The following is a 16335-nucleotide window of genomic DNA, read 5'->3' on the forward strand; positions in this document are numbered from 1 at the left end:
TTTTTGCTTAGCTCCAGGGAGTGTGTATTCAGTGGCGTTGTGTGCGTCTCTGCTCGAACTCGTGGCAGCGACATTTTATTTTTCCTAAAGGATCACCTGAAGTCAACCTTTTGTCTTTGGCTGCAGCCAGTGGAGGGAGAATCCCAGAAAACTGACACTGCTGCACATCCCCGCTGTCAGATATGCAGGATGCACACTGCTATCCATAAAGATGATCTGCTTGTTATTCCTGTCTCATCCCTCTGTGCGTTTTTGTCAGCCGTGGCCTCTGATGTGCTCGGTCTCCTGGATGTGTGAGAAGCAGCTGCCAAGGGAGCCTTCGTCTTTCTTCATTCCACTTCTTCTCTGCCAACTAGTTTCATGCTACTCTGTGTGAACCCGGCGGTTTTCAAAACAATGTAAATGTTCTGTTCAGCGGTGACATTTCTGTGGCATTTCGGCGGGCTCCGTTGCACAAACGGGGTGATTAGCTGTCAAGAAACTCACTGGAGTCATTAGCAGCACACATGAGCCTGGGCTGTCAGTAAACGCTTTAAAAGCTGTCAGCCTCACGGTGAATCATTACTTTAACATGAAAACAGGAACGCCTCCTTGGTGATGTTCGACTGGGAGACTTTTACAAACTTAGGGTCTTACTGAAGTGTGCAAACATGTTTAAAGACTCGTCTCTGAACGTACATGAATGGAGGAGTCAGACAGGTGAGGCGGGCTGGCTTTGATCCTGGATGTGTGTCGTTATCAAGCCCATGGTGCCTGCTCCACTTTCCATTCCCTGTCTGCACCGTCTATTTTCAGCCTTTTGATTTGTATAGATGTGTAGACGATGTCGACAGAATACCAAGTAGATAATGAGCTTTCATTTCATTCGGGATGAGTAGAGGGACACGCAGCACCTCTGTGTTAATTCTATCATCAGGAGTATCAGTCTGTCCTTCACCGCGGAGGTTTCTCATAAGATATCCTGTATCATCAATTTCTAAAGTACTTTTTGTGCTTCTGATGCTTCCGAGGGCCCCCTGAGTACAACTTCAGCCTCAATTAGTTTCCTGCTGACCTTAACTGCCTCCACTTCCTGAGGAGTTTTCATCCGTTGGCTGCTTAACTCCAGCCTGGTTCCAGTCATCACGTCGCTCCAACACCAGCTCTCAGTGTTTAGATGATCGCTTCAAAGTTTGAAACGACTATATTTTACATTTTTCTAATGGCTTCCTGTGTTGGGGCAAATAGACGACCCCACAGATTATCACAAACGTTTTTGCTCAGATTAACAGAGCGTTTGATTTTATGGCCCACAAGTTAATTGTTCTGGTTCCGTCTTATGGTTTTTATTGGCTTTGTCAACAGACACAGGAGGCAGCTGTATTCAGATGAGATAAAGCGACTATAAGCCACTGGCACAGCACCAGACAAACAGAGTGTAGAACATGAACATGGTGGTGTAGTTAGGGGACTGAAACAGAGCGGGGAAGATTGGATTTGTCTTTCTGAGTGAATGCTAATGTTGCTGCTAAATGTGTAAATAAGCAGCATCTGTCAGGATTCACTTCTGTTTCTGTTCATCCTGCAGGTTTGGGAAAAACTAAGAGGAAGACGAGCGCCCGCGATGCTTCGCCGACGCCCAGCTCGGACACGGAGTTCCCCTCCAACGGCAGCGGGGGCGGAGGAGGCGGAGGAGCCGCGGAGAGAATCTACGACCTCAACATCCCCGCCGTGGTGAAGTTCGCCTACACAGCAGAGAGGGATGATGAGCTGACTCTGTTCAAGGGCTCCCGGGTGACCGTGATGGAGAAGTGCAGCGACGGCTGGTGGCGGGGCAGCCAGGCGGGCCGGGTGGGCTGGTTTCCCTCCAACTACGTCCAGGAGGAGCTCGGTGGGGCCGACGACCGAGGGGAGGGGGATTCCTCACAGGGCTACCAGGGAGGCTCTCAAGGAACTTTGTTGGCCAACGGGCGTGCAGGCGGCCGAGCCCCGGTCCTTCACCTGGTCCAGACCCTCTACCCCTTCAGCTCCGTGACAGAGGAGGAGCTGAACTTTGAGAAGGGAGAGGTGATGGAGGTGGTGGAGAAGCCGGAGAACGACCCGGAGTGGTGGAGGTGTAAGAACTCGCGTGGCGTAGTGGGACTGGTACCTAAAAACTATGTGATGGTGCTGGACGAGCGGCCCGGCCCGCCCTCCTCCACGTCGAGCTCCCCACAGAACCGCTTCGTGGCTCCGGCTCGCTCAGGGAGGTTCGCCGGGAGGGACTGGTACTACGGCAACATCACCCGACACCAGGCCGAGTGCATCCTCAACGAGAGAGGAGAGGAGGGCGACTTCCTCATACGAGACAGCGAGTCATCGGTGAGTCAGCGCGGTGAAGTCACGACAGAGTGGCGCTATGGAGGCTGGGGGAAGAAAATTTAATGAGTCCTACTAGAAAAAAAGACTGCAGTCCCAAAATAGTCGTTCCTGCGTGGCACAGTCTGGACCCACATTTTTCACACAGTTTTAATAACGTTGAAGGGCTGACTAAGGGATTAAAAAAGTTCTGACACTTTTATCAATCACCTTCCACAGTTTAGAAGTGACCTTTAGGAGCAGCTGATGGGTTGGGGTTAGACCCATGGGTGTGCTCAGAGCAGGAACAGCTGGACGGATAGAGGATGTCACCTGCAGCTCCTTTTAACCCTTCTGTCGTCCTGCAGGTCAAATTGACCCGTTTTAAAGTTTGAAAATGTGGGGAAAAAAAATCTATTTTCAAAACTTCCACATTTTCAACATTTTTTGGAGGGAAAAAAAGAAATGTTAAAAAAAATGTTTTCTTTAAGAACATTCAGAAAAAAAATCCACCAAAATCCAGCGACCGATTTTTTTTTTTTTCTGAATGTTCTTAAAGAAAACATTAGAAATTTTAGTGATATATATATATTTAATCACTTTGGATATTTTGTGATTTTTTTGGGGGGGGGGGGATTTTTTATTCATTTTTTGAATTTTCTTGCCAAATTTGGGGGATTTTTCAAAAATATAACTTTTAAGGGAAAATTTTAAGGAATTTTTGGAATTTTCTTCCTCAATGTTTTGCAAATTGTCAGAAATTTGGGGAATTTTTTTGCTGAATTTTTGGATTTTTTTTGACAAGGGAACAATTTTTTTTGCTGCCTGTAAATGAGGACAACAGGAGGGCTAATCATGCTTTGAAAAACCCTCCTAGGGGTTGTGATTTTCTTGATTGATTTGTCAGTGTTTTTGGCTTTAGAGCCAAAGTGATGTCTTCTTTTATTTGGCATTCAGTTACATAAAACTAGAAAAAGCAGAGAATCATTGGTAGGAATAAATGGAGCTTTAAATAGAGAGTTTCTGCTCCAATTCCTAAATTTTCCATTTAATTTCACTCATAATGGTGGTGGAATAATAATATAATGAGCTGAAACTGAAAACAAAGGAAAGCTACATTAGAAAAGGGAGGACATTCTCTTGCTAGCCGGAAGGTTTTTTGTTTTTTTTTAAATAAATATAAATGCTGCTTTAGATCGTCCAGAAGGTGCTCGGTTCTGTCACTGTGCTGCAGCCATCTGGGCTCAACTTTTACCCAAAGTACTGTGTGTGAAATCTAGTAGTTTAGATTCAAATAGATTTAACAAAGGAACTTGTATTCTTTCAGGCATATTCAGATATACAAAAAAATACTTAACTTTAAAGAATAATTTGTATGTTATGTATTTTTTTCAGTTGCAAATGTTTATTTTCCCAAATTTTAAAGTGGAATCTTTACTGAAAAATCCATAAACTACTAATATGGACTCTTTTTTTGTGTTACTGTTACTACTGGATACAAGATGTTTCTACATCACTCTGATTTTATTCTGAGTTCTTCATGTCACATTTGTATAAGTTGCCTATCAGACTGGGTTTGGCTTCAAAAGTAGTTCAGTCCTCCTCACAGGTGCACAAGTTAACCTGTACTCAGATTTTGGGTGAGCTCAGGGGAACTTTCCACTTTGCAAACTCTTCTAGTGTAAAACTCTCAAACCCAAACACATCTTTGAATGGAGTGAAAATTTAAGATATTTTCTGTTCCGATTGGTGTGAGCTGTAATTCTGAGAATCTGCTGCCCCCTGCTGGAGAAACTCGGTCTGTCATGCTTCTAACAGCCGTCTCCCTCTTTGTTTTCCAGCCCAGTGATTTCTCCGTGTCTCTGAAGGCGGTGGGTAAGAATAAGCACTTTAAGGTGCAGCTGTTGGACGGAGTGTACTGTATCGGCCAGCGCAGGTTTACCTCAATGGATGAACTTGTGGAGCATTACAAGAAAGCCCCCATCTTCACCAGCGAACACGGAGAGAAGCTGTACCTGGTCAAAGCGCTGCTGTGATTCACACGTCCTCACACCTACACTGGATCTCATATGCCAACACACACACACACACACACACACACACACACACACACACACACACACACACACACACACACTGTCATACACACACACACACACACTGTCATACACACACACACACACACTGTCATACACACACACACACACACACACACACACTCACACACACACACACACACACAGCTGATACTAATGCCGCTCCCTGACTGTCTTAACTCAAGCCTTAGCTCTGGAGCCTCTCGCTGTGGCGTCTGGAGCACATCCAGATCCTCAGTCACACCTCCAACTTTTACTCGTCTCCCTCTGGCAGGTGAAACTTTTTTCTCTTCAGTCGAGCAGCGAAGCACTGCGTCAGGAAAACCCACAATCCTTCACATACACTCATACTCCCTCCCTGTCCTGGATGTGCTAACGTGCAGTGACCTTATCTGCTGCTAACAGAACGCCTGAGGCCTTGTTGGAGGTGGAGCTCTTCTTCTGATGTCATACATGAAGTCCATTTACGAGCACGCACATTCTAAGTTACACCATTGCTCTTAATCCACACAGGAGAACAGACGTTTAACAGTTCGAGGAGGACTAACCTCTGTGGGACCTAACTCAACCTGCTGACCATCCTTTTAGTTTTTGTTCACTTATTTCTTGTTAGTGAGTTTTGCTTGTTTGAAAGCTCATTTAAATTCCTCTCTGAGGGTTTAAATCATTGCTTTTTTTCACAAAGTGACCAGAATCACTCTCTTGCCTTTTTCTCCTAGTTTTCACCATTCCTCTACATGATTTTACCTCCCCGTGTTTTTTTTCTCCCCTTGTCACTTTTTTCAAACTCCTCTCCACGGATCCAGTGACATTACTTCAGATCTACACACAACACTTCCTGTAATATTTCTAACAAGGCAGTGGGGGGAGCATTAATGCAATAGGAGAGAGCTCTAATGTCCTGTAGAGTTTGAATGTTTCTCTGTGTAACCAAATGTGCCACCCTGTACCCATTTCTACTGGCTCCAGGTCTGCACTGCACTCACTGTACTCGGCATTGGTTCATGGCTCTGTGCTCATGCTTTACATCATGTCACGTTGAACATGTTCTTGTTCTGTTCTCCAGTATGTGTCTGTAGCTACATGAGGATACTGACTGAAGAATAATAAAAACCTTTTTTTGGTAACACTTTTGAGTAACTACACTTGATCTGCTCCATAGAATGAATGCAGTTACAGGGGAGAAAAGTACCTCTGATGTAGTGTTTGTTAAAAATGATTATCTTTGGGAATATTATGATTACAGAGAATTTTGTAGGAATTATACAAACACACAAATGATTATGATTGATTAAGACCCCAGTAAGAACTAGGAGGGAGTGGCCTGAAGCTCTACGGTTCTAAACCACGAATTCTTCCACAGGTTGATAAATGAATTACTAAACTAGTCCAGGTATTTGATAAACCCCTCCTACAGACAGACACCGTCCAATCACAGCATTAGGCAGGAACCCTCTATAGCAGGGGTGTCAAACTCGCTTTAGTTCAGGTTCAGTCCAGTCTGATCTCCAGTGGACCAGACCAGTAAAACCAGTAAAACCAGAGCAGAATAACCTAAAAAATAACCACAACTCCTAACTGTTCATATGTTTTAGTGCAAAAAAGTACACATTTAGGAATTATCTTTTTACAAAACATTATGAACAACATGAAACTTCTTAGAAAAATAGATAAAAATTCCTCAGCATTCATCCCCAGTTTATCATTTCCTCATCACAACTTCCAGATCACAGAGTGTCTACAAAGGAACACAACATTTAGTCACCTGGACCTGAACCACAGAGGATTTTACTTTGATTAGTTTGATTTTAATAAAAAGGATAAGAAACGACAAAACAAGACAAAATATTAGATAAATGAGACAAAATGACAAAAATGAGACTCAAAACTACAAAAAATGAGACATATGACACAAACCAAAGCAAAAATTTGACAAAAAAAGTTACAAAGCAACAAAAAATGCACAAATGACAAAAAATGAGACAGAAAATTACATGACTGAAACAAAATGACAAAAAAATAGACAACACAAGCCAGACAAAAAGGAAACACAAAAGAACAATCTAGTATTTTACTTTATGATCCAAACAACTTGTCATGGTCTAGAAATGATTTTAAATTTATAGTTTTACTAATTTACAATCTGCAGTTAATGTCTTCTCTGGAATTTTTCCACTTTGAGAACCGGATTGGACCCTCTGGAGGACCGCTTTTGGACCACGGGCCTCATGTTGGACACCCCTGCTCAATAATGACATTTTAGACTAGAAAGAAAGTTGTAAAACAACGTGCGTGTTTCCCCCCCCAAGCCTTTACAAAACCAAAATTTTCAGCAAAAATAGCAGAACTTTGTGTTCATCTGCCCTGGTGTTATAGTTAGCATTTGTTAGCAAGCCTGGCTAACCAGCAGGAAGCGAAATCAAGGATAATTTGTTTTCAAAATTACTTTGAGTTGTCGTCGTACTCTGCAGAAATGAAACTGGCATCAGAACAGCGACTACATGGACTTAGGAGGCAGTCAGATCTAAATTCTTCACCATCAACAAACCAAATACTCATCCAGTTTGAACTAAAGTCTAGTCCTACCAAACGTTAACTCTTTCCTTTGCCATGTGCATTTGTTTACCAATGGAAGTGTTGATCATGGGTCCTCAGCTTTTATATGATATATCTGAATGTTATTGAGCATTGTTATTTAATTCTTGTCTCCACTGTATGTATATATTCAAAGTAAGAAGAGGTGCATATATGAATCATTAAGATCCAGCTATGGTACTGTTTCACCGACAACGTGATGAGAATTGAGATACTTTTGTTCAATAAAATTTTTTGAAGAATACTAAAACCACGTGTGATTGGCTTCATGTCCGGCTGCTTCATTCCATCAGGTCACAGCAGGATCACTGAAGAGTCTGGGTTTGATAGCGTGGACGTGGTTTTACGGTTGGTCTTTGCATGAAACTGCAGGTAAAGAAACACCGTGGAGTTATGGGCGTGATCACCAGGAACAACCAAAAACAGGTGTACATCTCCCAGGTAATGAAAGGAAAGGGCAGAACACACCAATTCAACACCGATTCTCTGTGCTGTGTTGATCCTCAGGGCCAGTGACCCCCTGATTAACTTACTCAGCTGTTAGGGAATCACTGGACCAGCTCTCCATCCTTCAGGTCCGGTTCTACTGCCCCCTGAGATCTTACTCAGAGGGATGCTGCAGAACTGTTAAGCTGGTTGACGAGGAAAATTCGCCTAGCTGTCTCACTGCCTTCATCCAGATGCCTATCCCTACTTCCTCTGATAATTAATTTAACCGAGTAGCCACTTCGGTATAGTTAAATTTAACCACCAGACACACCTGTTAACGGCAGCTTTTCCTCTCATAGATCTGGCACTTGTTAAGTTGCTAGGTTTAATTCAGAGATTATGGACATATAGACAACCTCTAGGATATGTTTATACTGGGCCAACCTGACCCCTATGACTAGGTAACCTTTCAGAACCTTGCTACTATCATGCACGCTGTAAGTTAACTTATTACATTAAGAGCTAGATGTATAAGTATTTATTCAGGGATAATACAAAATAGAAATAGAAATTAAGAAATAATAAAAGAAAATAGCACTTGCAATTTGTTGTCTTTAATTGCAGAAAAATGCTTTATTGATATAGTTTTAGCAGGGCACAAGCATAGCCAATAAATCATCAGACAGTTAATCAAACATCACTATTCTTTCAATTGTTTAACACGACTCATTAGTGGAACTATGCTTTCATAAAAGAGAAGTAATATTCACCCAGATTACATAATTTGGAGGGAGAGCAGCTCGGTGTGGCCACACCCGGCTGCTCACCTGAGACCCGCCGGGGCCCAGGGGGAAGTGGACGGGGGTCCGGACCAGATTTAGATCTGCATGTATCCATTTTTGTTGTTTGGTCCAGTATTCCTCACATGGAAAATAGAGTTCAGTAATGTTCCTTCAGACAGCATTATTTCCAGATCACAGTTCAGTAATCCTCCAACACTGCAGGAAACGCAGTACTTTGGTCCATAATTCCAATAGAACAGTTATTCCTTTGCAGATCATGTTGAATTCCCTGTCCGAGTTACGTGGTAATCATCCCCTGTGCTCAGACTGATGTCTGGATTGCACCCAGGCAGATACCCGCAACAATCTCCCAACTTGCATCTCGATCAGACGTAATTTATAGTTTACTGTATCTTTACCCCCTCCCAACTCACACACTTGCCCCATACACTGACCGCATGATCACCTCCACTTTTAAGGAACTGAAACCATCTGTTTTGGACTGTCCAGACAGCCCATCTTGCCCCCCCTGATCTCTCCTGTCTGCAACTCAGCACAGGCTCCTGATCAGGAAATGGAAACGCAGATGTCAGCCTCTAACTGTCGCTGGCATCCCATTGTGCCATCTTTTGGACAATGTGTACAGACTTATTAAAAAAAAAACAGTCTATTTTGAGTCTAGAGACCCTTACTGTGAACACTTGACCCTAGTTCACTTAACTCGTGACTTCTCACCTCAATACAAAGTTAAAACCCTCTTACCTTAACAGTAGTCAAATCAAAACTCTTAAAAGCATTCCCATTTCATAAAGCATACGTTCCTCTTTTTAGTCAAATCTATCAAAAACATCAGTTTTCACAGTGAGCTGCTGTTCTGATTTCTACACCGTTTCAACATTAAAGAATGTAAGAATAGACACTTGGTTAGTTCACACTCATTCATTAGGTTATGGCATAATCTGATCCTAAATCACAGGTTAGAACATCACAATGTTCCCTTATTTAGCTGTTGTTCTGTCAGAGTCTCCCCTTTGTGGCTGATTCTGGGATCTCATATCTCCATGCTTCACAACACCCCCTTCTATGAGATCCCAGTCAGCCCCTATAAATGGCTGGTTTTGGGATCCCATATCTCCGTGCTTCACAACAGCTGCCAAACAATTCTACTGTCTTTTTGTTGTTTCCATCACACTGTTAGAAAAGGTACAGTGTGTCAGAGCCATGTGCATATCATTTTAAAAGTATAATTTGAGGCACATCTGTATTTATTATACTTGAGGTAATTACAAAGTACCCTTATCCTGCTCCTGTGTATTTAAAGGAAACCTAAACTTTCATTAAAAGGAGTTAAATTGTTAAAACGGTTGGGTATGAATGCTAAACACATCAAACTTTTTCTTCAAGGCTTCTTTCCTGAGTGTAAATGGCAAACTGCCAATCAATAGACACATTGAGCATTTTATTTTTGATAAAACTAACGCTGTGGATTACTCAGGCCAAACAACCACTCGTGCAACCTCTGACTGCAGATTAGAGCTCCACAGAGGGGAATCCTAACAGGAAGACACTACGATTGTTTGGCGGCACGGGGAGTCGGTGATGAACTGGTGTGTTCTGCCCTTTCCTTTATTAACTGGGAGATTGAAGCTCAGCTTGAGAACTTAGAAACCCAACGGCCAGAAAACATGATTAGTTTTACAGCTTTCAGTGTCAACAAAGATGGTGTAAAAATAAGAAAAATCCCACCCTGTGACCACAGTCTTCTTTTCTTGTTATTGCTTGTAAACTGGCAAATTGAGAGGTGCTGTTTTGTCATTTTTTAAACGCTTTTTCTTTTATTAAATCCCTGAAAGCTCATCCCTGTGTATCAAGGTTACATGTTTACAAATTTAATTGCGATGGAAATTATTTTTTTTCCTCCAGAAAATAGCTTGAATGTACCTCTACGCTGTTTATTCCAGTAGAATGTGAAGATCTATGAAATCCCTCTGAATCTCTTTCTCCAGCCTGCCTTCCGTTGTTCACTGCAGCTTAAGCACACCAGCTCACCGACACTCTGCTCAAACCCTGTAAAGCTACACAAAAGCACGCTGTAATACAGAAGGAATTTGATGAAACATATTCCAACTGGAAGCCGATTCTAAGCATTGTTATGGATGAAATCCTGGGTTTCTGAATCTGTGTTTTTGAGAGTTAATCTACAACTGAGGGACTTCTGAAGTCCATGGATATATTTGCATAAATTTTTATTAAAAGTACAAAAAAATAATGTTTTTATGTTCATTATGATCATGTCTTTATAAATTCCATCATTTTTTATGATGGAAACAATCACTTATTAAAAAAATGACTGGAAATCACTAAAATGTCGACTAAATAACGTCTGAATTTAACACCAACCACCTTCTAATGAGCTAAACAACAATAAAATGAGCTGATTCACAAATAGTTTGGATTGTGTTCTTTTATTAAGGTGAGATAATCATAACTGATATTTCTTTTTTTGGCAATATATCACATTTTATATGGAAAATAACAAATTAAATCCCAAACACATTTTTATGGCCTTTTCTGGATTGATGAAGTGAGACAGAGACAGGAAATGGGGGAAAGACATGCAGCAAAGGGCTGCGATTGAAAATCAAACCTGGGACGCTGCGTCGGAGACCAGCCCCTATACATGGTTCAACTGCTTAACCCGTTGAGCTACACAGGCACCCCGAAGCTAGCATGTTTTTGTCACATTTTGGACGACAGACTAAATTATGATGTTTTTGTCACATTTTGGACGACATACTAAACTATGACGTTTTTATCCACATTTTGGACGACATATAAGCCATGACTTTTTTGTCACATTTTGGACGACATACTAAATTATGACGTTTTTGTCACATTTTGGACGACATACTGAACTATGATGTTTTTATCCACATTTTAGACGACATACTAAACTATGGCGTTTTTATCACATTTTGGACGACATACTAAACTATGACGTTTTTATCACATTTTGGACGACATACTAAACTATGACGTTTTTATCCACATTTTGGACGACATACTAAACTATGACGTTTTTATCCACATTTTGGACGACATACTAAACTATGACGTTTTTATCACATTTTGGACGACATACTAAACTATGATGTTTTTGTCACATTTTGGACGACATACTAAACTATGACATTTTTTGTCACTTCTTGGACGACATACTCAACTATATTTTTAATGACATTTTGGACGACATACTAAACTATGATATTTTTTGTCACATTTTGGACGACATACGAAATGATGACGTTTTTATCACATTTTGGACGACATACTAAACTATGACGTTTTTATCACATTTTGGACGACATACTAAACTATGACGTTTTTATCCACATTTTGGACGACATATAAGCCATGACTTTTTTGTCACATTTTGGACGACATACTAAACTATGACGTTTTTGTCACATTTTGGACGACATACTAAACTATGACGTTTTTATCCACATTTTGGACGACATACTAAATTATGACGTTTTTATCACATTTTGGACGACATACTAAACTATGACGTTTTTATCCACATTTTGGACGACATACTAAACTATGACGTTTTTATCCACATTTTGGACGACATACTAAACTATGACGTTTTTATCACATTTTGGACGACATACTAAACTATGATGTTTTTATCCACATTTTAGACGACATACTAAACTATGACGTTTTTATCCACATTTTGGACGACATACTAAATTATGACGTTTTTATCACATTTTGGACGACATACTAAACTATGACGTTTTTATCCACATTTTGGACGACATACTAAACTATGACGTTTTTATCCACATTTTGGACGACATACTAAACTATGACGTTTTTATCACATTTTGGACGACATACTAAACTATGATGTTTTTATCCACATTTTAGACGACATACTAAACTATGATGTTTTTGTCACATTTTGGACGACATACTAAACTATGACATTTTTGTCACTTCTTGGACGACATACTCAACTATATTTTTAATGACATTTTGGACGACATACTAAACTATGATATTTTTTGTCACATTTTGGACGACATACGAAATGATGATGTTTTTGTCACATTTTGGACGACATACTAAACTATGACGTTTTTATCACATTTTGGACGACATACTAAACTATGACGTTTTTATCACATTTTGGACGACATACTAAACTATGACGTTTTTATCCACATTTTGGACGACATATAAGCCATGACTTTTTTGTCACATTTTGGACGACATACTAAATTATGACGTTTTTGTCACATTTTGGACGACATACTAAACTATGACATTTTTATCCACATTTTGGACGACATACTAAACTATGACGTTTTTATCACATTTTGGACGACATACTAAACTATGACGTTTTTATCCACATTTTGGACGACATACTAAGCTATGACGTTTTTATCACATTTTGGACGACATACTAAACTATGACATTTTTATCCACATTTTGGACGACATACTAAACTATGACGTTTTTATCCACATTTTAGACGACATACTAAACTATGATGTTTTTGTCACATTTTGGACGACATACTAAACTATGACATTTTTTGTCACTTCTTGGACGACATACTCAACTATATTTTTAATGACATTTTGGACGACATACTAAACTATGATATTTTTTGTCACATTTTGGACGACATACGAAATGATGATGTTTTTGTCACATTTTGGACGACATACTAAACTATGACGTTTTTATCACATTTTGGATGACATACTAAACTATTACATTTTTTGTCACATTTTCGACGACATACTAAACTATGATATTTTTATCCATATTTTGGACGACAGACTAAATTATGATGTTTTTGTCACATTTTGGACGACATATTAAACTATGATGTTTTTGTCACATTTTGGACGACATACTAAACTATGACGTTTTTGTCACATTTTGGACGACATACTAAACTATGACGTTTTTTGTCACTTCTTGGACGACATACTCAACTATATTTTTAATGACATTTTGGACGACATACTAAACTATGATATTTTTTGTCACATTTTGGACGACATACTAAACTATGACGTTTTTGTCACATTTTGGACGACATACTAAACTATGACGTTTTTTGTCACTTCTTGGATGACATACTCAACTATATTTTTAATCACATTTTGGACGACATACTAAACTATGATATTTTTTGTCACATTTTGGACGACATACTAAACTATGACGTTTTTATCCACATTTTGGACGACATACTAAACTATGATGTTTTTATCCACATTTTAGACGACATACTAAACCATGACGTTTTTATCCACATTTTGGACGACATACTAAACTATGACGTTTTTATCCACATTTTGGACGACATACTAAACTATGACGTTTTTATCACATTTTGGACGACATACTAAACTATGACGTTTTTATCCACATTTTGGACGACATACTAAACTATGACGTTTTTATCCACATTTTGGACGACATACTAAACTATGACGTTTTTATCCACATTTTAGACGACATACTAAATGATGATGTTTTTGTCACATTTTGGACGACAGACTAAACTATGACATTTTTGTCACATATTGGATGACATCCTAAACTCTGACGTTTATATCCACATTTTGGACGACATACTAAACTATGATGTTTTCATCCACAATTTGGAGGACATACTAAAGTAACACGTTTTTATCAACATTTTGGACGACATACTAAACTAAGACGTTTTTTTATGGCCTTTTCTGCATAGATGAAGTGAGAGACAGAGACAGGAAATGGGGGAAGAGACATGCAACAAAGGGCTGCGAGCGAGAATCGATCCCGGAGCGCTGCGTCAGAGACCAGCCCCTATACGTGGTTCACCTGCTCGACCCATTGAGCTATACAGGCACCCCGAAGCTTAGATGTTTTTGTCACATTTTGGACGACAGACTAAACTATGACGTTTTTGTCACATTTTGGACGACATACTAAGCTATGATGTTTTTTGTCACTTTTTGGACGACATACTAAACTATGACGTTTTTGTCACATTTTGGACGACATACGAAATGATGATGTTTTTGTCACATTTTGGACGACATACTAAACTATGATGTTTTTATCCACATTTTGGACGACATACTAAACTATGACGTTTTCATCACATTTTGGACGACATACTAAACTATGACGTTTTTATCCACATTTTAGACGACATACTAAACTATGATGTTTTTGTCACATTTTGGACGACATACTAAACTATGATGTTTTTATCCACATTTTGGACGACATACTAAACTATGACGTTTTCATCACATTTTGGACGACATACTAAACTATGACGTTTTCATCACATTTTGGACGACATACTAAACTATGACGTTTTTATCCACATTTTAGACGACATACTAAACTATGATGTTTTTGTCACATTTTGGACGACATACTAAACTATGACATTTTTTGTCACTTCTTGGACGACATACTCAACTATATTTTTAATGACATTTTGGACGACATACTAAACTATGATATTTTTTGTCACATTTTGGACGACATACGAAATGATGATGTTTTTGTCACATTTTGGACGACATACTAAACTATGACGTTTTTATCACATTTTGGATGACATACTAAACTATTACATTTTTTGTCACATTTTCGACGACATACTAAACTATGATATTTTTATCCATATTTTGGACGACAGACTAAATTATGATGTTTTTGTCACATTTTGGACGACATATTAAACTATGATGTTTTTGTCACATTTTGGACGACATACTAAACTATGACGTTTTTGTCACATTTTGGACGACATACTAAACTATGACGTTTTTTGTCACTTCTTGGACGACATACTCAACTATATTTTTAATGACATTTTGGACGACATACTAAACTATGATATTTTTTGTCACATTTTGGACGACATACTAAACTATGACGTTTTTGTCACATTTTGGACGACATACTAAACTATGACGTTTTCATCACATTTTGGACGACATACTAAACTATGACGTTTTCATCACATTTTGGACGACATACGAAATGATGATGTTTTTGTCACATTTTGGACGACATACTAAACTATGATGTTTTTATCCACATTTTGGACGACATACTAAACTATGACGTTTTCATCACATTTTGGACGACATACTAAACTATGACGTTTTCATCACATTTTGGACGACATACTAAACTATGACGTTTTTATCCACATTTTAGACGACATACTAAACTATGATGTTTTTGTCACATTTTGGACGACATACTAAACTATGACATTTTTTGTCACTTCTTGGACGACATACTCAACTATATTTTTAATGACATTTTGGACGACATACTAAACTATGATATTTTTTGTCACATTTTGGACGACATACGAAATGATGATGTTTTTGTCACATTTTGGACGACATACTAAACTATGACGTTTTTATCACATTTTGGATGACATACTAAACTATCACATTTTTTGTCACATTTTCGACGACATACTAAACTATGATATTTTTATCCATATTTTGGACGACAGACTAAATTATGATGTTTTTGTCACATTTTGGACGACATATTAAACTATGATGTTTTTGTCACATTTTGGACGACATACTAAACTATGACGTTTTTGTCACATTTTGGACGACATACTAAACTATGACGTTTTTTGTCACTTCTTGGACGACATACTCAACTATATTTTTAATGACATTTTGGACGACATACTAAACTATGATATTTTTTGTCACATTTTGGACGACATACTAAACTATGACGTTTTTGTCACATTTTGGACGACATACTAAACTATGACGTTTTTTGTCACTTCTTGGACGACATACTCAACTATATTTTTAATCACATTTTGGACGACATACTAAACTATGATATTTTTTGTCACATTTTGGACGACATACTAAACTATGACGTTTTTATCCACATTTTGGACGACATACTAAACTATGATGTTTTATCCACATTTTAGACGACATACTAAACCATGACGTTTTTATCCACATTTTGGACGACATACTAAACTATGACGTTTTTATCCACATTTTGGACGACATACTAAACT

General features: G+C 38.9%; 2 protein-coding genes across 3 annotated transcripts in view; both read left to right on the forward strand.

The window, feature by feature from the left end:
• Window positions 1-5539, forward strand: part of nck2a (NCK adaptor protein 2a) — a 51419-nt gene extending 45880 nt beyond the window's left edge. The window contains exons 3-4 of the mRNA XM_022210936.2: window positions 1568-2340; window positions 4158-5539. Of these exons, the coding sequence (XP_022066628.1) occupies window positions 1568-2340; window positions 4158-4352 (968 nt within the window). The 3' untranslated portion in view covers window positions 4353-5539. The remainder of the gene's footprint in view (window positions 1-1567; window positions 2341-4157) is intronic.
• The window catches only part of LOC110959998 (cytochrome c oxidase assembly factor 5), a 523208-nt gene that overhangs the window by 219873 nt on the left and 287000 nt on the right, over window positions 1-16335 (forward strand). The gene's annotated exons all lie outside the window — the stretch shown is intronic.

The sequence above is a fragment of the Acanthochromis polyacanthus genome, chromosome 14 (genome assembly GCF_021347895.1).
Source record: "Acanthochromis polyacanthus isolate Apoly-LR-REF ecotype Palm Island chromosome 14, KAUST_Apoly_ChrSc, whole genome shotgun sequence".
Taxonomy (NCBI): Eukaryota; Metazoa; Chordata; class Actinopteri; family Pomacentridae; genus Acanthochromis; species Acanthochromis polyacanthus.